The following is a 24582-nucleotide window of genomic DNA, read 5'->3' on the forward strand; positions in this document are numbered from 1 at the left end:
ATCCTAGCACTCTGGGAGACCGAGGCAGGCGGATTGCTCAAGGTCAGGGGTTCGAAACCACCCTGAGCAAGAGCGAGACCCCATCTCTACTATAAATAGGAAGAAATTAATTGGCCAACTAATATATATAGAAAAAATTAGCTGGGCACGGTGGTGCATGCCTGTAGTCCCAGCTACTCGGGAGGCTGAGACAGCAGGATTGCTTGAGCCCAGGAGTTTGGGGTTGCTGTGAGCTAGGCTGATGCCACGGCACTCACTCTAGCCTGGGCAACAAAGTGAGACTCTGTCTGAAAAAAAAAAAAAAAAGAAAGAAAGAAATTAATTGGCCAACTCAAAATACATATAGAGAAAATTAGCCTGGCATGGTGGCGCATCCCTGTAGTCCCAGCTACTCGGGAGGCTGAGGCAGGAAGATCGCTTGAGCCCAGGAGTTTGGGGTTGTTGTGAGCTAGGCTGATGGTATGGCACTCTAGCCCGGGCAACAGAGTGAGACTCTATCTCAAAAAAAAAAAAAAAAGATAAATATAGCAATCCTTTAGACAACCACTAAGAAAACAACTCAAAAAGATACAGCTAAAAAAAAATTCAACCTTGAGATTAAAATAATATAAACACACAAGAAAAGGTAACACAAAAGAAGCAGTAAAACAGAAGCAAAACCAGACAAAAAAAGATATGAACCATATACAAAACAAATATCAAAATGGCATCCATATATTCAACAATAATATATATATTTTTTATTTTATTATTATTATTATTATTATTTTTGAGACAGAGTCTTGCTTTGTTGCCCAGGCTAGAGTGAGTGCCGTGGCATCAGCCTAGCTCACAGCAACCTCAATCTCCTGGGCTCAAGCAATCCTACTGCCTCAGCCTCCCGAGTAGCTGGGACTACAGGCATGGGCCACCATGCCCGGCTAATTTTTTCTATGTATATTAGGTGGCCAATTAATTTCTTTCTATTTATAGTAGAGACGGGGTCTTGCTCTTGCTCAGGCTGGTTTCGAACTCCTGACCTCAAGCAATCGGCCTTGGCCTCCCAGAGTGCTAGGATTAGAGGTGTGAGCCACCAGGCCCAGCCTATATTTTATTTTTTGAAGACAGAGTCTCCCCCTTTGCCAGGGCTGCAGTGCATTGGTATCATCATAGCTCACTGCAGCCTCCAACTCCTGAGCTCAAGCAGTCCTCCTGCCTCAGCCTCCTGAGTAGCTGGGACTATGGGACTACAGGTGTGTGCCACCATGCCCAGCTATTTTATTATTTTATTTTTTGGTATTTTTCATAGAGGTGGGGTGTTGCCATGTTACCCAGGCTGGTCTTGAATTCCTGGGCTCAAGTGATCCACTTCAGCCTCCCAAAGTGCCAGGATTACAGGTGTGAGCCACCACACATGGCCTTTGTGTACTGTTTAATTTAACACAGACATTAAGACAAGAAATATTAGAAATAGGGAAACATTTCATGATAAGGGCTCAATATATCAGGTAGCTATAACCATTCTAAATGTCTATGCAGTACCATTAGTCTCAAATATAGGAAGCCAAACTTACAGAATTGAAAAGGGAAATAGACAATTGAAAATTCATGGCCGGGCACGGTGGGTAACGCCTGTAATCCTAGCACTCTGGGAGGCTGAGGCTGAAATCATACTTAATGGTGAAGTGCTTTTCCTGTAAGATCAGGAACAGGGCAAGTATATATCTTTTCACCACATCAGCATTGTACTGGAGGTGGCAGTCAGAGTAACAGGCAAAGAAAATCAAAGACATACACATTGGAAAGGAAGAAGTAAAACTGTTTATTCACAGATAACGTGGCTGCAGAGGACAAGGTCTCAGGATACAAGGTCAATATACAACAATATTTCTACTAAAGCTGGAATTAAGAAAAAAATATATATATATAATAAAATCAATAACAAACAACCTGGGCTGGTGCGGTGGCTCACGCTGGTAATCCTAGCACTCTGGGAGGCTGAGGCGGGACGATCACTAGAGGTCAGGAGTTCAAGACCAGCCTGAGCAAGAATAAGACCCCTAGTTTCTACCTTTTGTATGGAAAGGGTTCTGAAAGAAAAGACATAAATCATAGTGGAAAAAGGGACTGAATCAAAACACTTCTCCTGGGCTTCCTTGTGAAACAGTCTGGAGAAAGCAGCAGATCAACTTTGCAGCTTCCCGTAGTGCTTCTGAGTGGCTTCCGTAGTTCAAGCTCAGCTGGTGATAGACAGGTCCGTTACTTGAATTGTTTGCTATAGAAAAAAATTCCTGTTTACAATGACATGCCCATGAATATGGCAGTATCTGTATCCATCTTCTTGTTCCGAACACATAGCACCCCAGGCATCTTATCCTCTTCCCCACAGTCATTACCTCTGACCTACATTGCTTTGGGAATAGGGTGCCCCAGCACCTCCCATTATAAATACTTTTTGTCTTCCCAGAGCATGCCAGTACATCTGGGAACATGGGCCACAGCCTGAGCTTAGGTCCAAGGGTTGACAATTAGACTCAGCCAAGGTGGAGAAACAGCCCTTTCTCTGCTGGGTCCCTAGCCCAGGTGACAAATATTGCTTTAAAAGACAAGCTCACAATGTACAACAGTATAAGACAAAGACTCATCTCCGATCTCTTCCTCTAGTCCCACGATATTCCAGAGACACTGAATTACTTTTGGTTCCAGAAGGCCTGAGTTGCTGCTTTACCTGCCCTTCCCCTGGCTGAATCCTACCAGCTAGCAGTCTTACCTTACGGGAGGCTGTCTTATTTCTACATGTGGATTTAGGGGCCTCCTCCATGTGCCCTTAACACAGTGCCCAAACTCCTGGTCTCAAGCGATCCTCCTGTCTCAGCCTCCCGAGTAGCTGGGGCTACAGGTGCGCATCACCACGCCCAGCTAATTTTTTCTGTTTTAGTAGAGATGGGCTTTTGCTCTTGCTCAGGCTGGTCTTGAACTCCTGAGCTCAGGAGATCCTCCTGCCTTGGCCTCTCAGAGTGCTAAGATTACAGGCATGAGCCACTGCGCCCTGCGTGTGTTTTAACCCAGATTTATGGACAGAAAATGGAAGGTGAGGTACAGAAAATGGAAATGAGGTACAGAAACAGCTGGCCTGGTGACAGCTCGGAGATTGTCTTATTTGAACAGAGTTTCAACAGTTGGTCCCCTCTGATCGACAGAAACTTGGTGATTGGCATAAGAGGTTATACAGCCTGTTTACCCTCCAGTTAGGTTACAGTTCACTATGTACAAAGAAACCTTTAGGCCCAACTTCAAATATGTAAGGAAGCAGCTTTAGGCTAAACCTAATTTAACATCAGCAAGGCCTGTCTGTCCAGATTCTTCTTGACCTCTCGGTGTAGCATTCCTTCCTCCCAGGCACAGGGCATGGCCCACTCTGGAATCATTCAAGGTTTTATGACCTACCATCAGACAAGGTAGATCAGAAAGCATCTTTATGGCCAGCTCCTACACAGAAAGGTGGAGGCTAGTGTCCTATTTTCTAGTTTCTAGACCCACCTTGGGCTGCCTTAGGGGAGAGAGGAGAGTAGGAGGCAGAAGGGCAGGAGAAAGTCAGCGACTCTGCATCCAAGGCTCTTCCGACATCCTTCAGCTCTAAATACTCTGCATGCCTCAGCGCCATACTTCGGGTTTTCATTTCTGAGCCCTAACAGAGAGACCTTGGAGAGCACCTAATTGGTCCCCAGAGAGGCAGTTCTAAGGTTCGCTCTTTCAGGTCACTCAGCGAGTCTCACTGGCTCCCTGAGCCCCAGTTTCCTTAGCTCTAAAATATGAGTGGGATGATCAATGGGTTTCAAACTTACTGGTCTTGGAATCCCTTCATACTCTTAGAAGGTACTGAGGACCCAAAGAGCATTTATTTGTTTATGTTCAATTATATGAGTATTTACCATTTTAAAAACTAAAATGGAGACACTTTTGAATAACAATTTCCCAAAACAAAAAGCAGTTCAGTAAGATAAGTAGTACTCCTTGACAATTTTGCAAATCTCTTTAAGGCCTGGCTTAAGACAGCAGGATTGGCCTATCTGCCCTGCATTTAGTCTGGTCCATCCCACAGATCATGTAGCCTCTACAAAACTGGAAGGGGTTCAATGCCACGATCTTCAAGCCTGGATCAAGACTCAAGTCCTGGCCAGGCGTGGTGGCTCACCCCTGGGATCCTAGCACTTTGAGAGGCCGGGGTGGGAGGACTGCTTGAGGCCAGCAGTTTTGTGACCAGCCTGGGCAACATCCCAAGATCCTGTCTCTACAAAAAATAGAAACACTAGCCGGGTGTGGTGGTGCACTCCTGTAGTCCCAGCTACTCAGGAGGCTGAGACAGGAGGATCGCTTGAGCCCAGGAGTTGGAGGTTGTTGTGAGCTAGGCTGACACCAGTGCAACCTACCCAGGGCAGAGAGAGACCCTGGGGGGTGGAGGTGGGGGAGACTAAAGTCCTGGCCCCATCACACTCCAACAAATAAATTTACTGCCTGCCCTCTCTGCGCCTCAGTCCCCTCACCTGCAAAAAGGGTACACATTTCCCACAGGGTCGTTGCGAGGATCAGCATTTCCTGGACCCCATCCCATGTGCACACGTGGCAGGAGGAACAAACCCGGTCCCCTCCCGGAGTTTAGGGCCAGGACGCATACTCCCAAGGTGCACGGCAGTGGTGGGAGGAAAGAGCGACGGACACTCTTGCAAAAGGCATCCAAGTGCCCGCTGAAGTGTAACACGCAAAGTGCGATCCAACGTGAGTTACCATCGTTACAGCTGAGCCAGGCAAAGGGCTGGCGGGACCGAGGTGCTTCCGCGGCGAGGGCGCAGTTCCCACGAGCTCCTCCTTCACCTGGAGCCGCGGCGTGGAGCTCCGTGCGCGGGCGGGGCGACAAGGGCCCGGTGGCACGCCCCTCCTTCCTCGTTCCCGCAGCAGAGCTCCCGGCCGCCTCAGGGGCGGTGTCATCGATGTGTTCTGCGCTCTACTGATCCTGCCCCGGGAGAGGGCGGGCCCGTTCACGCTCGGGTGGTCTAACAGGCGCCAGAGAGAACCAATGGCGTGGCTGTATAGTTCCGCCCCTTCGTCCCGATTGGCTGGCGCCAGAAAGCCGGACAGAGAGCGGCCGCAGCCTTTGGAAGCGAGCGGCAGCCTGCCTTCGCCTCACTCGCCCGCGAACCGTGATCCGTCCGCGCTTCGCCTCCCGGGATCTGCTCGGTCCGCCCGCCGCTGCCGCCATGGCCCAGTGAGTGCCTCGCCCACGGGCAGCCGAGCCCGGCCTCGGCCTGAGGGGAACTTTCCCGGGGCCGGGACCTGCCTGGTTCTCCCTCCGCCTCCTCCGCCCTGGGGGTCGCCTGAGCCGGGTCTCGTGGGACCCCGCCCCGGCACCTCCAGCCCTCCCCGCGGACGGAGCCCCCGCGCTTGGGCGGCGCAGGCCGGGGCGGGTCCCCTTCCCGAGAGGGCCGGGCGGGGGCCGGGCCCGCGTCCGGAGGGGACGACCCTCTCTGCGGGTCAGAGCCGGCGGGGCCTGCGCAGACCGGACGCCATAGGGAAAGCGACAGCCAGGGGCTCCGGGGCGCGAGGCGGCGGGCGCGGGTGAGCCCCAGGGCGCGCTGGCTCGCGCGGTCGCCGCGGAGGGCGGAGTGGGGGCCGCCCGCCGGCGCCGGCGCGGAGCGTGCGCGGAGCGTGCTCGCCGGGCCCGAGGCCTGAGCCGGCGGGGGCGCAGCGGAGGCGGACAAGTCACCGGTCTCAGCAGAGGCTACAAAGTTTCGTGTCTCTGAGTCGGGGTGGGTCGAGTGGAACTGACACGTTCTTCTTTGTTCTGTTTCCGGCCGTTCAGAGCTGACATTGCACTGATCGGACTGGCTGTCATGGGCCAGAACTTAATTTTGAACATGAACGACCACGGCTTTGTGGTAAGTGGTGGGGACACGTTATCTTCTCTGTGGTTCTTGGTGTGCTTTTAGCCAGAATGCCCGTGATTGATTGCTCTGTGGTTTCCCAGAGCTGGAACATGCTTCTCTTTAAATGCTCTCTGTTGCTGCTCGTGACATTTTTTGCAAAAAAAAAAAAAAGGAGAAGCCCACTTAGGCGTGGTGTGGGGGGCCGGTCCTGCCGTCCTCCGAGGAAGAGGGGTCCTGCTGAAGGTGTCTGCGCGCTCTGTAAGGTGTGCAGCCAGAGGAAGCGCAGTGGTGGTGAACGGTGCGGGAGAGAGAAGTCGGGCTGGGTGTGTCTCGCTCTAACTTTATTGCCTAATGCGATCTGGGGAGACCGAAAATGTTTCTTCTAAATGCTAAAGTGGCTTAGATGCCAGCATTATCAGTGACAAAAGACAGAGTCCACCGTCCAACTGGCCGCTTCCTAGATTTGATTCTGAGCCCTGACCAGTTCCTTCACCTCAGTTCTCTGCCGTTTCATCCTACTGAAGTGACTTTCCAGTGATCAGCCGGCACTTGGGCAAGGAAAAGGCAGGCCTGACCTCCCCAGGACCTTGGGCTGAATAGAAATGTCACTGTTACACGTGGTCCATAGTCTGAAGGTCCTGTGTGTCCTGGACCTCCTAATCAGGACTTTTGTCCCTCTAGGTCTGTGCATTTAACAGGACGGTCTCCAAAGTTGATGACTTCCTGGCCAATGAGGCAAAAGGAACCAAAGTGATCGGTGCTCAGTCCTTGAAGGAGATGGTCTCCAAGCTGAAGAAGCCCCGCCGCATTATCCTCCTGGTGAAGGCGGGTCAGGCTGTGGACGATTTCATCGAGAAACTGGTGAGGCCCTCTGCCCTCAGCTGCTACCAGCTCAGCAGAGCTTTGCCTTTTTTTTTTTAATCTTTCCTTTAGGTATTTTACTTCAGCAATTTTTTTTTCAATTTCTTGATATGAACTGCTCAGTTCTGACAAAATGATTACTTAAATGTTTCAGTGTTGCCTAACTTGATTGGTGCTAATTAAGTAACAATGTATCTTTGGGTGGTAATAATTCTGAAGATACAAAGAGACAGTTCAATAAAAATACATTAACAAGACGAATCAGAACAGGCAGGGCACAGTGGCCTATGCCTTAACCCCAGTACTTTGAGAAGCTGAGGCTGGAGGATCGCTTGAACCCAGGAATTCAAGGTTACAGTGAACTGTGATTGGGCCACAGCACTCCAGCCTGGGCATAGAGTAAGAACTTGTCTCAGGGGAAAAAAAAAAAACAATAGTAATCTTAGTGGGCTCTCTGTCTTTGATATTTAGTAAGGTCTTACAGTATTGATTGTGTTATATTTATGAGTGTTTACTATTTACTAATAAATCTTAGTGTCCAGATTTAGAAATAGATTTCATTTTTTTCAGTATTCCTATAAAAGTATTCTTAAATAGTTGTATAAATTGATATTAATGACAAGAGATCTCCTTTGGGAATTTTAGGAACTGGGTTCATATTTTTGAACCAAACAATTTCTTGGCTTTAGCAAGTATATCTTTTTTTTTTTTGAGACAGAGTCTCGCACTGTCGCCTCAGGTTGAGTACGGTGGCATCATTATAGTTCACTGCAACCTCAACTCCTGAGCTCAAGCGATCCTCCTGCCTCAGCCTCCAGAGTAGCTGGGACTATAGGCACCTGCCACAATGCCTGGCTAATTTTTCTATTTTTAGTAGAGACAGATCTTGCTCTTGCTCAGGCTGATCTCAAACTCCTGAGCTAAAGTAATCCTCTCCCTCAACCTCCCAGATTGCTAGGATTACAGGCATAGCCCAGTATCTGTTTTGAAAGAAAAAATATGGGCCAGTATGGTGGCTCCTGCTTGTAATAATCCCAGCTCTTTGCTTGAGGCCAGAAATTCGAAACCAGCCTGGGCAACATAGCAAGACCCTGTCTCTACAAAGAACAAAAAAATGTAGCCGCGTGTGTGGGTATGCGCCTGTAGTCCACCTACTGGGGAGGCTGAGGTGGAAGGATCGCTTCTTGAGCCCAGGGGTTCTCTAGCCTGAGTGACAAAGTGAGACCCTGTCTCTTAAAAACTAAAAAAAATAAAAATAAACTGCATATGCATGAAGGGGAACCAGCGGAAATAATTTATTTAGATACTAAAAAATAATTCTACAGTAGCAGCTCTGAAAAAACCAAGGCACTGCCTATTTGGAAGAAATATTTTGTTGTAAGAAATGCAGCAACAGTTAACAAGGGAAGGGGTTGAACGGTCCTGTTCTGGAGGAGCAGTGCTAACAGTGGGGTTGTTTCCACAGGGAGAATTTGTAACCAGCATGCTACTGGGTTTTTCTTTGTTTTTTTGTTTTTTTTGTTTTTTGTTTTGAGACAGAGTCTCACTTTGTTGCCCGTACTAGAGTGAGTACCGAGGCATCAGCCTAGCTCACAGCAACCTCAAACTCCTGGGCTCAAGCAATCCTGCTGCCTCAGCCTCCTGAGTAGCTGAGACTACAGGCATGCGCCACCATGCCCGGCTAATTTTTTTTTCTATATATATTAGTTGGCCAATTAATTTCTTTCTATTTATAGTAGAGACGGGGTCTCGCTCTTGCTCAGGCTGGTTTTGAACTCCTGACCTCGAGCAATCCGCCTGCCTCGGCCTCCCAGAGAGCTAGGATTACAGGCGTGAGCTGTGCACGCCCAGGCTATGCTACTGTTTTTTAAATAAATGACCTAGAAAGGAAGGATGTTGTGATAAAAAGAGGACATACTAACCATTTTGTGTAGTGACATGCCAAATCGCCCGTGATCAGTTTCAGACAGAGTGGACTGCTCTTTCATATAGGAAAATATTAAGTCATGCTACTGGAGCCTTGCAGGGAGAAGATAGAGGAATGACTAATCAAGCCCTGCCTGACTGGTGCGCTGTGGGAAATACTCTTGTTTGAGACTCAGTCTGTTCCCGAGTCTCCAAACTGTGGTGCTCAAATCATTCATTCTGTACTAAACCAGGGGTCCTCAAACTTTTTAAACGGGGCCAGTTCACTGTCCCTCAGACTGTTGGAGGGCTAGATTGTAGTTTAAAAAAAACTATGAACAAATTCCTATGCACACTGCACATATCTTATATTGAAATAAAAAAACAAATGGGCAAAAACACCGCATGTGGCCGGCGGGCCATAGTTTGAGGATGCCTGGACTAAACCACCTGATATGTATTTACTCTTCCCCTACTTTTTTCTAGACACAGAGATTTTATAGGAGGTGTCTTAATCTTTTGGAGCTAGTCCTAGCCCCAGCATTGGGGAATATAAATAAGGCAGGTGGCACACATTAAAAATATAAATTTTCCATCTAGGTTTTGTTTGTTGTGGAATCTTAGAGTGGTTAAAGAGAATTATCTCAGTTGTGGAGATTTCTGACTGGTTTTGGTAGCTTTTAAATAAGGTCTAGCTCTATCCACAAAGAGAGAATTATTGAAGGTTAAATAATAAATGCTTTTTTTTTTTTTTTTTCTTGCCAAGTAGTATTGAACCTGAATTAAATGCTTTTACACTATTTATTTGGGATAAATTCTTACTTGTTTTAATTGACCAAGATACGTTTTATTTTTGTCTTTGGTCTACCTTAATGCTAGTGTCTGGTTACAGGTACCATTGTTGGACACTGGTGACATCATCATCGATGGAGGAAATTCTGAATATAGGGATACCACAGTAAGTGTTCTTCAGTCCAAATTCTTCCAGGTTCTGAAAACATTCTAGAAAAAAGTATCTGCATTGCACATGTGACAATAGGGTGAACTGTCCTTCGGGGATGCTGGTTCTTTGGGATTGGTACTGGTGTGGTAGTTCTCAGCCTTTATTCTGCTGGGACGCACTTGATGGATGTTCTCAGTCACACGTGGAGCTCAAGAGGATGGCTGCTGTGTAGACACAGCAGGCTGAGTGTTCATGCTTAACTCCTCCCTCCCCTCACCCTACCAACTAATCTGTGGTATGTCAATGCATAACGCGTCTGAGGACCACTGCTCCACTGGTCTCCAGTGCTGGGGACGTCCCTGTGTGCTCTGCAGTGCTGAATGGCAGTGAGTCATACTTGTGTTAAACTCACTCTTAATTGAGTCTTACCGTATGAGGTCTTTTCCAGTGAAATGGGAATGCATGTTTGGCTTTATTTCCCTTTTGGGGACAGGGTAGGTATCTTGAATGTCCACAGGTTTTTTTGTTTGTTTTTTTTTAAATTCCCACACTGAGGGGATTAACTTTGTTGAGTGATCAGTTATTCCTAAATCCTTGGCTCATTTCCTGCCAGATGTGGGCTGTCCATACCTATCTTATACCTCATCTCATTCATTGGGAAAAACTTATTTTTTAGGAACATGATGAAATTATTTTTGTCTTCTTTAGAGACGGTGTCGAGACCTCAAGGCCAAGGGAATCTTATTCGTGGGGAGTGGAGTTAGCGGTGGAGAGGACGGGGCCCGGTATGGCCCATCACTCATGCCAGGAGGAAACAAGGAAGCCTGGTGAGTACCCTCAGCACCATGTCCCTTTCAGCACAGAGGAGCCCGGACTTGGAGAGTGGGTGAGCCAGTTCTGCCACCCTCATCTCCCCGTGGTGCTCTGAGTGCCGGAGCTAAAAGATGCTGCAAATACTTGTGTCCAGACACCCTGCTGCTTTGACATAATGCATGTGGGCACTCCTCTTTTGCTTTTATTTTTCCTTCTGTTATTCCCTTTAAGACTGATACTGGAAGTTTTATTTTTTTAATTTTTTAATTATTTTTTAAAATTTAAATAATATATAAATAATTTTGTTTCCTCTTTTTAACTCTAAAGCATCTTTGTATCATCTTTCCGGAAGTTTTAAATAGGCTTTAATAAAGCAGTTCAGATGATATCCCGTGCACTGTCTGGACTTAGGGATAAGGGTTGCCTCTTTTAGCTGATGTGTGGTCCTAAAATAACTTTATTTAATAATTGTGAGTAATGGAAAAATCTGACTGGGCCTGGGAACAAGGTGGGAGGCTTTTATTTAACTTGGGAAAAAACAAACTTGGCTCTGTTGACTGTGCTGTGTGTAGAAGGAGGAGCTGGCCGCAGCAGAGGAAGAGCTTGGAGCCGTGGAATCAGGGATGTGTGAGGCACACAGGGGGCGGGTGAGCGGGGTGGCGAGTGAAAGTGGGAAGGTGCCAGTAATAAATTATACGTGACTCAGACCACGGGGGGACACTGCCGCTGAGACTGCAGGACCGAGAAGGCCAGGTAGAAGAAGATAGATGGCGCAGAAGAGAAAGAAATAGCAAAGGAAGGATCCTTTTGAGGGAGATGTGGAAAGGTAACATTCTTTTCGGAATGAGTTTGATTTCTAAATATTCTAGAATTACATTAGGCATTAAGTACGGGAGTGATCAAACCTAACCCTGAAAGGTGAAGGGTTTATTTGTAAAGATTATTCTTTTTTTTTTTTTTTTTGCATATTGGTCCCAGGATGAATGTAAAGATTATTCTTTAAATTACCTCTCTGAGGAGTAAGTCTGGGCATTCTCTTCAGTATGTCAAAATGTAGAACTAGGAAGGCCTTCCTGCTTCTCAAAAGGTTGAAAAGCCAGGTGAGCTGGCACGTGCCTGTAGATCCAGCTACTCAGGAGCCTGAGGTGGGAGGATCACTTGAGCCCAGGAGTTTGAGGCCAGCTTGGACAATACAGTGAGACTCCCCCCATCTCTACAAAAAAGTTTAAAGGTACTTATCTTGGGTCACCTGTCCAGTGGGCTGTTAGAAATGCAGACGCTACACAGGAAGGTATTTGACAGACAGCTGTTCCAGTTGCTCCTCGGTTGTCTTTTCTCACTGTGGTCTGGCGGAAGCAGAAATGTGGCACTTTTACCCGAGAGACACTAAAAGTTCAGTGAAGTTCTAAGACTTAAGGGTACGGCTGTCTTAATCCCCAATCCTAGGCATTAACTTTGCAACCCTGTTAGATTTTGTGTCTGTACAAAAAAATTTTCGTGAAGAAGCCTTTATCAGTCAATAGTGAGTAGAACATGAGGAAAAAGCCTCCGAAGTTAATACATCTTGGTAGCGGAGCTGTGGAGGGAATGAGCAGCTGCCTTTTTTCTGGATAATAACGTATCTCTTAGAAATATGTCACGGCTCTGTGCGTCTTAGTCTTGATCCCGATGTCCAGAGTCAGGCTGTACCTGCCACATCCCGACTAATGAAGGGGCGTCTCTGAGGGAACCTCCATGCTGCTTGCTGTGTGGAGTCTCAGCTGCTTCTGATGCTGCAATAGAAGTTTCTTTTGTGCTTTGACGATGCTTCTGCTTGGCCTTTTTGTCCGCGGTCTCTGATCGCGTGGCCCCCGGCCTCGCCGGGAGGGCCCACAGGGGCTGGGGGAGCCGGACGGCCAGCGTGGGACTGGAATTCCTCTTGAGAACTTAGGACACTCGTTGCTTTTTTTTGGGCACTTCCGCCTCCCATTTGAAAGAGAAGAACCAGGGGGTGGCGTCCTCGAGTACGTCACTGGGACCCGAGCCCATCTCCTGTCCTTACCGACCACGGTCTTCCTTCCCACAGGCCCCACATCCAGGCCATCTTCCAGGGCATCGCCGCGAAAGTCGGAACCGGAGAACCCTGCTGTGACTGGGCAAGTTCTGGGCTACCCTCCAAAGCCGGTTGGCAGCACGGGCGTGTCTGCGGGACCAAGTTGGCAGAGCAGAGGCCACCGTGGTCCCAGGGGTCAGCTTCGTGACATAAGCTTCTTGATCCTTAGGTTGCTAGCGTAGCTGGCGCCTAGCGTGCACGCTGGTTTTATGTGCCTTACGGGCGTTCACAGCTGTGAGAGGCTGATGCTGGGAGCAGCCTTCCTCAACGCATCTGAAAGGAGGATTCCTTGAAAAGGAACAGCAGGGGTGAGGTGGAGTGAGATTTTAGTGAGCCGTGTTACTGTGTGGCCAAAGAAAGGATGTCAGAATCAAAAGCGGGGTTTGCTTGCCTGGGTGAAAGGAAGAGGACTCAATGGGCCGTGGCCGCGTCACATGCGGAAAAAGCCCTTTCCCGCAGCGTGGGATCCAGATCCAGATCTGTGCTGGAACAGAGGAAGCTGCAGGCCTTCACCCGCCCCGAATGCGAGGAGGCCTGGCCTGACTCATAGATACCTCCCCTGAGAATAGTTTGTGTCGCCACTACAGTAAATTTTATCCCATAGTGTAGTTAACCCATAAGGTGGATGGAAAACACCACTAGGTTGGGAGGCCTGAGTTGTAATTCCGGCTCTGCGTTAACTACCTCACTGTGTGACACATGAGGTTGTCACTTCCCTACCTGGACTTCAGTGTCCTTATCTGTAAAATAGGGGGGTTGGACTAGATGATCGCCGAGCTCCCTTTAGTTCATAATCCCCTTTAATTTTATATCAGCATTATTATGCTAATTTTATTATTTTGGTTTTATATGAGATAACCGGTGGGGATGAGACAAGGACCTGGGCATCCGAGCAGTGAGGGAAGCCCGCCCTCCAGGCCTGCCAGTGCCTGGCAGCTTTGGCGGCAGCAGCTGACGTGTCCTTACCTTTTCACCCGTGGTCGGCCAGTGAGTTCTGTAGAATCTGCGCAGGGCAGAGAGAGGCTGGTGCTGTGGTTGATGTGAAAGGCTGGGTGAACTTCTCGTTAGTAGGAAGGTTGGGAAGGAAGGACTTTTGTTCCTTGACAGTAGATTGCTACAGCAAAAGTGCAGTGACAGCGACTTCTTTTGGGGCATACTTAGGACAAAGTCATGAAGAAAAGAACAGTACTTGTCCTTACGTGTCTTGACCAAGTCAGGGGTTAGCTTTCCATTGCCCCAAGGCTTAATCTCAGGTCTTGAAAAACATGGTGTGGCCACTACTAGCAGGAGCAAGTAGTTCACTGTTGAAGTAACAGGAAGGATGAGGTGAAAATCGATGTCATTAGCCACATTACTGCACGGCCAGAGTGTCACAATCAGAAGGCGTAGGTTGGCCACATCGACAAAGGAGTCGCCAATGTGAACATCCGTGGTGTCGATCTAAGCCAGGGGTCCTCAAACTTTTTAAACAGAGGGCCAGTTCACTGTCCCTCAGACTGTTGGAGGGACATTCCACACAGGCGCACTGTGGGCCCGGGACGAGTCGGCTGCTAAGCAGGACAGGCAGTGGCGGCAAAAACACCTGACGGGCTGGATAAATGTCCTCGGCGGGCCGCATGTGGCCCACGGGCCGTAGTTTGAAGACGCCTGATCTAAGCAGTGACTGCCAGGAGCGGCTGCGCAGGCCAGCCAAACACCTGGTCCACGGGGCAGGTGTGGCCCTGTCATGGAGATGGGGGCAGGTGACTGAGCTTGGTACCATTAACTGTTTGACTCTTGTCACTTCCTTTGTTCTGACTTCTGGCCCACTAAACAATTTCCAGGTAATTTGGCTTCCCAGGTTGCTTGACTATAGGGGCAGAATGTGTTGATCAGACTAATACTTCTGACCATTAAGATTGATAGTTAAATTTCTCATCATATATTCACAAACTGATATTTTGATTTTTATCAGTCTTGTCAGCTTATTATAAATAAGCATCTTGTTAATGATGGGAACTTGGCAGGAGATAGTTTTGGGCTTATGAGGTTGAGGCCAGACCTTGGATCCAAGGTCATTTTTCCTTTCAATGCCACTAGAAACAACTATGATGCATTTATATTTGAAAAAAATACAAGGGATTTAATGAGCCAATATATTTTATCCTCTAGTTGTTAGAAAAGTAGTTACCAAGAAAAAGAGGACTTTTTTCTTATGGGTGAGGGCTAGGGAGTAGAGAGTTACTGTTTTTTTTTTTTTTTTTTTTTTTTTTTGAGACAAAGTCTCACTCTGTTGCCCCTAGTCGAGTGGCGTAGCATCAGCCTAGCTCACAGCAACCTCAAACCCCTGGGCTCAAGCAATCCTCCTGCCTCAGCCTCCCAAGTAGCTGAGACTACAGGCATGTGCCACCATGCCTGACTAATTTTTTCTATATGTTTTTAGTTGGCCAATTAATTTGTTTCTATTTTTAGTAGAGGTGGGGTCTCCCTCTTGATCATGCTGGTTTCGAACTCCTGACCTCGAGCAATCCTCCTGCCTCGGCCTCCCAGAGTGCTAGGATTACAGGCATGAGGAAAGTTACTTTTAATAATAATGAGAAAGAGGCCAGCCAGTGACTCTTGCCTATAATCCCAGCACTTTGGGAGGCTGAAGGGAGAGGATCACTTGAGCCCAGGAGTTCAAGGCTAGCCTGGGCAACATAGTGAGACTCTGTCTGTATAAAAAAAAAAAAAAAAAAAAGTAATTAAAAAAAGAATAATAATGAGAAAGAGAGGAAAATATAGGCTAAAGAGCCATAAGAACTTATAGTGAATTCAGGGATTTTGAAAAACCTTTAAGGGAATGAATCTAGAATAGTTTTAAGTAATATTGGATTAGACTGAAGCTTGCATTGAATTGCTATGTGATTCTTGCTTCAAAAATACCATATTTTTTTATACTTATTATTTTTTTATGGAGAGGCAGCCTTTCCAAAGGCTGTGGTGTCAAGTCTGGTGTGGCCTTCTCTGGTGTGTTACCTCCCTGTCTGAAGGCCTCTTGGTGTTGGTGCTTGTCTCCCTGACAGGTGGGAGAGGAGGGAGCAGGACACTTCGTGAAGATGGTGCACAATGGGATAGAGTACGGGGACATGCAGCTCATCTGTGAGGCGTACCACCTGATGAGGGATGTTCTGGGCATGGAGCAGACGGAGATGGCACAGGTGAGTCCCAGGCACCGCCTGCACCCGAGGGGGACAGTCACTGCAGAGATGAGAAGAGATTTGCTGCTCATAGCTAATCCTTGCTCAGTCCCATCAGCCTCAATTAAGGGAAGCTCTCAGTAATAGGACCCTGAAATACGATAGCTAGTCACTAAGCAAAGTTCCTGGAGAGTCTCGGTGCTTATCCTTACCACCTGCACGGTGAGCCTTCCTTTGTGTCAGGCCCTGCGGTCACTTAACGTAGGCTATCTCCTTTAATTCTATAATTGCCCCAATGAGAGGTACAGTAGAAACTTTCTGATCTAGTTGGGACTGGCTTTTTGGTAGTTAATCTAAAAAGTTAGTCCAAGTAGAGAAGCTGAAACATTTCTCCCAACATTTTATTATGAAAATATTTAAACATACAGCAAAGTTGAAAGAATTTTGACAGTGAACACTTCTGTATGGTATACACCACCTAAATTCCACAAGTCACATTTTCCTGTACTTGCAGGTCTGTCCATCCTGCTGTCAATTTCTGTCTTTCTTTCTTTTGTTTTTAAAGAGACAGGGTCTTCCTAGGTTGCCCAGGCTGGCCTCAAATTCCTGGGCTCAAGTGATTCTCCAGGCTTGGCCTCCCAAGGTGCTGGGACTATAGGTGTGAGCCACTGTGCTGGCTTCTCTATCAATTTTATCTTTTTTTTTTTTTTTTAATGAAGGTGTGGGGTAGTGGGTTGTGAGGAGGGGTATTCACTGTCACCCTGGGTATGGTACAGTGGTATCATTGTAACTCACTGCAATCTCCAACTCCTGGGCTCTAAGTGATCCTTTTGCCTCAACCTCCCGGGTAGCTGGGACTACAGGCATGCACTGCAAGCTGGGGTTTTTTTCTTTCTTTTTGGTAGAGACAGGGTCTCACTGTTGCTCAGGCTGGTCTTGAGCTCAAGTGATCCTCCCACCTCAGCCTCCCAGAGTGCTAAGATTATAGGCATGAGCCACTGTACCGGCCTTTTTTATCTTATTGTTTTTGATACATTTCAAAGCAAACTGCAGGCATAGGTACTTTTTTTTCCCAAATACTTAAGCATTATTAGATAAACATATTGTATATTTTATTTGAAAACAGAGGAAGGTACATTCATTCACAAATCTTCAGTAGAGCCAAGGCCCTTTCATTAAGTATGATTCTGCTTATTAGCATTGTAGTCATCTGTCTTATCATTTAGGATTTCTAATTTCAGTTATTTCAGGTGGGACATGATTTAAAGACACTTTGCAAAGCACACAGTGCACAGTTCCACATTTTTTTATGTTCATTTCCTCTTGTTTTTTTTTTTTAATTCATGTCATCTTCACTTATTTTGACTGCAGTTTGTTTCACTAGCTTGCCTTTATTGATCTTTCTTTTTCTTTTTTTTTTTTTTTATTGATCTTTCTAAAACATTTAACTTGGGAGGCGGGGTAGCTCATGCCTGTAATCCCAGCACTTTGGGAGGCCGAGGTGGAAGGATGGCTTGAGGCCAGGAGTTAGAGACCAGCCTGGGCAATATACTGAGACCCTGTCTCTACAAAAAATATTTTTTAAAAAGTTAGCTGGGTGTGGTGGTGTGCACCTATCATTCTACTCAGGAAGCTGAGGTGGGAGGATTGCTTAAGCCCAGGAGTTTGAGGTTGCAGTGAGCTATGATCATGCCACTGCACTCCAGCCTGGGTGATAAAGCAAGACCCTGTCTCAGAAATAAATACATTTAAAAAAGTAAAAACAATTAACCCACTTTTCATAGAAACAGTTTTCTTTTTGTGTTCATGTTTAATTGGTTTATATAATATTTAATGTATTCATTCAACAAACACATGAGTGCTTCCTGTATACCAGGCACTATTCTAAATGTTGGAGTAATAGTGAAGAAAACAAAGCTCTGCCCTCACGGAGCTGGGAAGATAGACAGTAATACTTAAATATATTACATAAAACTAGTTGGTGACTGTCAGGAAGAAGAGTAAACCGAGTGAGAGGTGGATGTTAGATCAGGTGATCACAGAAGGCTTTGGGGTGCGTTGCACAGAGACCTGAGAGAACTGAGGAACTGGGCTCTGAGGAAAGAACAATCCTGGCGATAGGAAATCCGCATCACCAGGTAGAGCTGGAACACGCTGGCCGCCGGTGAACATAAAACCCACTGGGCAGGCGAATGAGCAGCGCTGCTGGCCCTATGAGCCCTAGAGCTCGGCCACCGTGAGCCCTGATCAGTGCTGACACGGACGAGGATGAATCGGTGCCACAGAGGCCAGCTAAGGGGGCTCCCCTGCGGCACCCCCGTTGCTCTCACGTCATTTTCTCTCACGTTCTGCACACAGGCCTTTGAGGAGTGGAACAAGACGGAGCTAGACTCCTTCCTGATTGAAATCACAGCCAATATTCTCAAGTTCCAAGATTCCGATGGCAAGTTCCTGCTGCCAAAGATCCGGGACAGTGCAGGGCAGAAGGGCACGGGGAAGTGGACTGCCATCTCTGCCCTGGAGTACGGCGTCCCCGTCACCCTCATCGGTAACGTTCGCTCTGCACTTGAACCCCTCTACCCCACTGTTCTGATCTTCATGTCCTTCTGGAATATGGATGTAGACTGGTCTTTTAGAGAATCTATTTACCCGTAATCAGCTTTCAGAGTGCCTTTTGCTCTTCCTGCGTATGAATAAAAACTGGTGGGGTGAGAGAGGCCCACACTGCTGTTCAATCTCTGCGATCCTCCCACTCACATGAGCTTTGAGGTGAATTCAGAAGCTGCTGTCTTTCCTATCCTGTTTTACCTTTGGAATGTTTTAGCATTGGTGACTTTATTGTTGTCAGTGACCTAAGATCTTTTTAATGAGGCAGTAATGGGATTTTTTTGTAGAAAAGTTCAGAGTAATGTGAGCTTACACACTCAGAATTTATTAAAATTTTGCTGTTTTTTTCCTACCAGATAACTAACAAAATAAAACATTCCCTATACTTTTGAAGTTCTTGAATATTCTTTTCCTAAGCTCCTTCCCCCTCATCTTTTAGAAGAAAACCACTATCCTGAAGTTGGTGTGAATTTTTCCATTTGTGGGGTTTTTTTGTTGTTGGCTTTTTTTTTTTCTTTTTGTAGAGATGAGGTCTCACTATGTTGCCTGAGCTGGTCTTGAACTCCTGGCTTCTAGTGCTCCTCCTGCCTCAGCCTCCCAAAGTGCTGGGATTACAGATGTGTGCCACCATGATCTTATATTAATGAGCTAAGCATCAAACTTAAAAAGATAGAAACGAAATAATAAAAGCAGATATAAACAGAAAGCAAATGAGAGAGGATTAACAAAACTAAAAACTGGTTCCTTAGGCCGTGCGCTGTGGCTCACGCCTGTAATCCTAGCTCTTGGGAGGCCGAGGCAGGCGGATTGCTCAAGGTCAGGAGTTCAAAACCAGCCTGAGCAAGAGTGAGACCCCGTCTCTACTATAAATAGAAAGAAATTAATTGGCCAACTGATATATATATATAAAAATTAGCTGGGCATGGTGGCGCATGCCTGTAGTCCCAGCTACTCGGGAGGCTGAGGCAGAAGGATCACTCAAGCCCAGGAGTTTGAGGTTGCTGTGAGCCAGGCTGACGCCACGGCACTCACTCTAGCCTGGACAACAAAGTGAGACTCTGTCTCAAAAAAAAAAACAAAAAAAAAAAACTGGTTCCTTTAAGAATAAAATAGATGCACTTGTGGGGATTGAAAAAGGGAGAATCAAGGCGGTGCCTAGCGTGTTGAGGAAAGGCTGGTCTTGGCTCCCAGCAGAACGTTCTCCCGATGATAGAACAGAAATATTCCTGTTTGCTCTCCAGATACAGGCTGCCTTTCTCTCCCTGGTCTCCTTCCTTCTTTCCACTTCCCCATCCATTATGCCTCGCCCTGTTGATGAGCTGTGTGGGGAAAGGCACAGCGAGGAGGGAAGCAGGTTGTTGAGTCCAGCACTACGTAGTGTAGGAGGAAGTTGGCTGCTTTTTAGCAAATCTGACTGATGCCTTGTGTGGGGAGGGAGGGAGGGGACATAACCAGGAGCAGTTTATTTATCACTGACTCAAATGTATGTTCACGTATTATAATCTCAAAGAGAATCCTTCCTCCTCTGCTCTGGTGTGGGGCTCTGCATACCCTTCCCCCAGGCCAGGCCAGGCCTAATTCCTGGTTGGGCGCCAGCTTCATTTGGGCACTAATGGGGAAGTAAGTCTTGCAGCTCACCAGCTCTCCGGAGGGTTTGCCACACTTGCCTGTTGCGCCAGCTATCTTACAAAGCTTCCTTCCACAAATGCCAAGTCATCATGTGTGTGCACTGCAGGAGAGAAACAATGATTGGGCAACGGTAGAAAGACATCTGCTTCCGTGTTTTCACTTTGTTAGTGTTCTCGAGTTTATGGATAGTACCCTTTTCTCTGTTCCTGAGATTTTACTTCATTTTGTCTGTGGGGGTAAAAAATGGTTAAAGGGTAATAATGTATTCTAATCATCTAAATTGTCAATTAAGCAAGTAGTCTTTTATAAGGGATAATTTTTAAAAGATACTAAAATATTTGAATATTAAAATACTGTATTGAAATTTTTTATTCAAATGAAATAGAATTATGAAACTTTAATGGTGATCAGGGATATACTGAAAACCATAAAACGTAAGAATTAAGAAATGGAGTTTTAGCCGGGCGTGGTGGCTCACGCCTGTAATCCTAGCACTCTGGGAGGCCGAGGCGGGCAGATTGCTCGAGGTCAGGAGTTCGAAACCAGCCTGAGCAAGAGCAAGACCCCGTCTCTACTATAAATAGAAAGAAATTAATTGGCCAACTAATATATATAGAAAATTAGCCGGGCATGGTGGTGCATGCCTGTAGTCCCAGCTACTCGGGAGGCTGAGGCATAAGGATTGCTTGAGCCCAGGAGTTTGAGGTTGCTGTGAGCTAGGCTGATGCCACGGCACTCACTCTAGCCTGGTCAACAAGCGAGACTCTGTCTCAAAAAAAAAAAAGAAATGGAGTTTTTTGAGTGGTGAGTCAGTAAGTCTGACTTCTCAATGTACTAGCTGTTTCTAATTTTGGGTTACTTAGTTAAAGTCCTCTAAGAAAAATTAAAGTCTTTTAAATTAAGTTTGACATTTAACTCATGGACCAACACTGAATAATTCAGAATAACAGTGGTTTTTTTTTTTTCATTTTCCCTCAAAATTCCCCTTTGAATTTCATATTGATCTTTGTGGTTGAATACTTATATTTATGCTGGGACTTAGAGTTTTAGTTATCAAATTAAGTGTTGAGAGCTTTTAATAAAAGTTCTTTTTGATCCATATTAACTTTTGTGGCCAACGGGTGAAACTTTCAGCTCTTTTCTAATACTTGAACTTCCTGCTCCATCTCTGTTTTTCTGCACCCTCCGGTGCTGTCCTTTGGTTGATGTTGCACTTGATAATGTATTTCCCCCCACACCCCCATGTAGGAGAAGCTGTTTTTGCTCGATGCTTATCATCTCTGAAGGATGAGAGAATTCAAGCAAGCAAAAAACTGAAGGGTCCCCAAAAAATCCAGTTTGAAGGTGATAAGAAATCATTCTTGGAGGACATTCGGAAGGTGGGACACAGTCCCTGGCAGAAGTCTTTGCTGGTCCCTTGGAAGGTGGTGGGGGCTGTTGTGGGAGAATACCTGAGACCACGGGGTGGCAGGTGGAAGCAAGCTCAGCCTTCGCCTTGATCCCGATTTACAACCTTTTCCGAGAATCTTGTCCTTTCTGGGATCTCGGCTGCTGACGAGGATAAGACTAGTGGACGTGCGGTGGTTACTCTGCCAACTGCGACTGCAGTAAGTCTTTGTGTCACTCTTCAGGCCCTCTATGCTTCCAAGATCATCTCGTACGCTCAAGGCTTTATGCTGCTGAGACAGGCGGCCACCGAATTTGGCTGGACTCTCAATTACGGCGGCATCGCCCTGATGTGGAGAGGGGGCTGCATCATCCGAAGGTAAGTGAGAGGCAGCCTGGGGTCTGATGGGAAGGACACACACTGCTGTGCCTGGGGAACGGCGAACTTAGGACACCTGCTTGCACGGTTTCCCGATACCTGGTACAGGTAGCCCTACCGCTGGAACCCTGGCAGCAAGACAGATTTTGATTGTCACAGCTCACTTTCCCTGTATGTCAGTGGCTGTAACTAGTTTGTCCATACTTACACCTTGGGAAGTAGTTTTGTGAGAACTGTCATGCCACCGGCCTTGCCTCCGGGGAGCTGTGCTCTGTATTTTCACCGACCTTAAGAGATGAGCAACGTCCTCTATAAATCCTGCTTTCTGCCAGGCATTCGGCTTGCTAGAGTTAAGAGTCATTGATTTCTTTCCTCTTGATTATTTCAGTGTATTCCTAGGAAAGATAAAGGATGCATTTGATCGAAACCCAGAACTTCAGAACTTACTACTAGACGACTTCTTTAAGTCAGCTGTTGAAAACTGCCAGGTATGTAGCCTAGAGCTGGTGGCATTTGCCTTCCATCTCAGTGGGTTTGTTCTGGGGCAACTTCTTCTATTTCCCAGCACTGATGTGCGTGAAAATCTGTCCTTGGAATGGAACCAGTTAGCGTCCCTGGGGGCAAAGCACTAATCCTTGGCCTTGCTCTCTGCTCAGGCCTCCTGGCGGCGGGCAGTCAGCACTGGGGTCCAGGCTGGCATCCCCATGCCCTGCTTCACCACTGCCCTCTCCTTCTATGACGGGTACAGACATGAGATGCTGCCAGCCAACCTCATCCAGGTAAGCTTGTGGTCCCTGCTGGTCCCTGAGTGTCGGGCGCCTACATAGCATCCTCCTAACCAACCTCCTTTCTTGTTTTCTAGGCTCAGCGGGATTACTTTGGGGCTCACACCTATGAACTCTTAGCCAAACCGGGACAGTTCATCCACACTAACTGGACAGGCCATGGTGGCAGTGTGTCGTCCTCTTCGTACAATGCCTGATCAGACTGTTCTGTTACCCTCCACGATTCCGTAGACCAGGACATTCCACGTGCCACACAGCACTGCTTATACGGCCCTTTGCCCTCTTTTCTGCTCAGATCTCTTAAAGTGTTGTAAGACACTCCTGAAAAAGCCAGAGCCTACTTGTAAAGTAGTTCTGTGAGAGCGATTCCGCCTCTGTCCTGCCTCTTGGGACTGACCAGGAGCTGGTCATGCGTGTGACAACCGCCTCCTTGCAGAAGTTGTTTCCACGTGTCCCCTGTGGGCTATGAGGCTCCCGTCAGATAGCTGGGAAGGCGTTTGTCCAATTTGATCAAACTGGAAACTTTGTATCATGCAGCTGAATTCCCTTTCTCCTTTACTCAATAAAGGCCACATTATATTTATGCTCTTCCTCCAGTCTCTTGTCGTCACCTTGGCCACACTGAGCCATTACCCCGTTGGCAGAAAGATATCTGCGGTGCTTTCACTACATTTGAATTGGTTTGTTTCCTTCTAGCCTTGTTAATTTTTTCCTCTGTTTTCTTTTTCTTTTTTTTTTTTTTTTTTGAGACAGAATCTCACTGTGTTGCCCAGGCTAGAGTGCCGTGGCGTCAGCCTAGCTCACAGCAACCTCAAACTCCTGGGCTCAAGCGATCCTACTGCCTCAGCCTCCCGAGTAGCTGGGACTACAGGCGTGTGCCACCATGCCCGGCTAATTTTTTTTTCTGAGCTCAAACAATCTTCCCACCTTGGCCTCCCAGAGTGCTAGGATTACAGGCATGAGCCACCACGCCCAGCCTTTCCTCTGTTTTTTTTTTTTATATATTTTTTTTTTCAAGTCACCACTGGAAGAGCTATGTTTTTTTTTTTTTAAAAGACTTGGCTGGGCACGGTGGCTCACGCCTGTAATCCTAACACTCTGGGAGGCCGAGGCGGGCGGATTGCTCAAGGTAAGGAGTTTGAAACCAGCCTGAGCAAGAGCGAGACCCCGTCTCTTACTATAAAAAGAAAGAAATTAATTGGCCAACTAATATATATATACAAAAAATTAGCCGAGCTAGGCTGACGCCACGGCACTCACTCTAGCCTGGGGAACAAAGTGAGACTGTCTCAAAAAAAAAAAAAAAAGAGTCCAGAATGGTCCTAGAAACCCGTAGGTAGAGTAATGATTAACTCTTGAGGGATAGGTGATGAGGCCCTAATGTGCTGGTCCTGTTATTTCTTAAGTTGGGCAGTGGGTATATGGATGTTCATGGTAACATTATTTATGTCTTTTTGTATGTTAAATATTAGGTAATAAACATTTTAGATTAAATGACAGGCTCAGCTTGGCCTGATTTGTTTCCTTTCCCATGCCTGTCTTTTGTTTTTATATTTTTAATTTGAGCTCTGTCACCCAAGCTGAGTGCAGTGACATCATCACAGCTCACTGCAACCTCGAACTCTGGTTGGGCTCCATCGACCTCCTGCCTCAGCCTCCTGAGTAGCTGGGACTACAGGTGTGAGCCAGCAGGTCCAGCCGGCACACCTGTCTCTTTCTATTTGTCTCTAAGTCAGACCAATGGATTTGTTGTGGTATTTTTAGCAATCTAAACCTGCTCCTTAGAGCAGGTCACTTCATCTTATTTACTTAGGAAAAACCAAAAACCCCTGCCCGCACACTGATATTGTTATGTGGCTTGGGGCCAGTGTAACTGTTTCACTCGGACAGTTTTAACTCCACTACGCTTCCCTGGAGTGCTTAGAAAGTCCTAAGAGTGGCCTAAGAATAGCGAGGACAAACAGCTGCCATGTTTTAACAGCTGGTGTCTATAATTTGACCTCTGATCTCTATCTTGTAAGAGTGCAGGGCGGGGGTGGGGTGGGGTGGGGTGGGGTGGGGTGGGTGGTGGTGGCGGCGGCTCATGCCTGTAATCCTAGCACTCTGGGAGGTTGAGGTGGGAGG

General features: G+C 46.9%; 1 protein-coding gene across 1 annotated transcript; it reads left to right on the top strand.

The window, feature by feature from the left end:
• The first annotated feature begins 5110 nt into the window (after positions 1 to 5110).
• Positions 5111 to 23041, top strand: PGD (phosphogluconate dehydrogenase). Its single transcript, XM_075993896.1, has 13 exons — positions 5111 to 5242; positions 5837 to 5912; positions 6582 to 6761; positions 9559 to 9624; positions 10318 to 10436; positions 12488 to 12557; positions 15559 to 15693; positions 18031 to 18220; positions 21157 to 21287; positions 21540 to 21673; positions 22062 to 22161; positions 22330 to 22452; positions 22536 to 23041. Exons 1-13 carry the CDS (start codon positions 5235 to 5237, stop codon positions 22653 to 22655), a joined length of 1452 nt encoding a protein of 483 aa, XP_075850011.1. The 5' UTR covers positions 5111 to 5234; the 3' UTR covers positions 22656 to 23041.
• The last annotated feature ends 1541 nt before the right edge of the window (positions 23042 to 24582 follow it).

The sequence above is a fragment of the Microcebus murinus genome, chromosome 2 (genome assembly GCF_040939455.1).
Source record: "Microcebus murinus isolate Inina chromosome 2, M.murinus_Inina_mat1.0, whole genome shotgun sequence".
Lineage (NCBI taxonomy): Eukaryota > Metazoa > Chordata > Mammalia > Primates > Cheirogaleidae > Microcebus > Microcebus murinus.

Bases quoted from the DNA above. Each gene is read 5' to 3' on its own strand.
- PGD (XM_075993896.1), top strand. The intron at 9,625-10,317 runs GTAAGTGTTCTT...TGTCTTCTTTAG, and splicing joins CTGAATATAGGGATACCACA to AGACGGTGTCGAGACCTCAA. The intron at 21,674-22,061 runs GTAAGTGAGAGG...TGATTATTTCAG, and splicing joins GGGGGCTGCATCATCCGAAG to TGTATTCCTAGGAAAGATAA.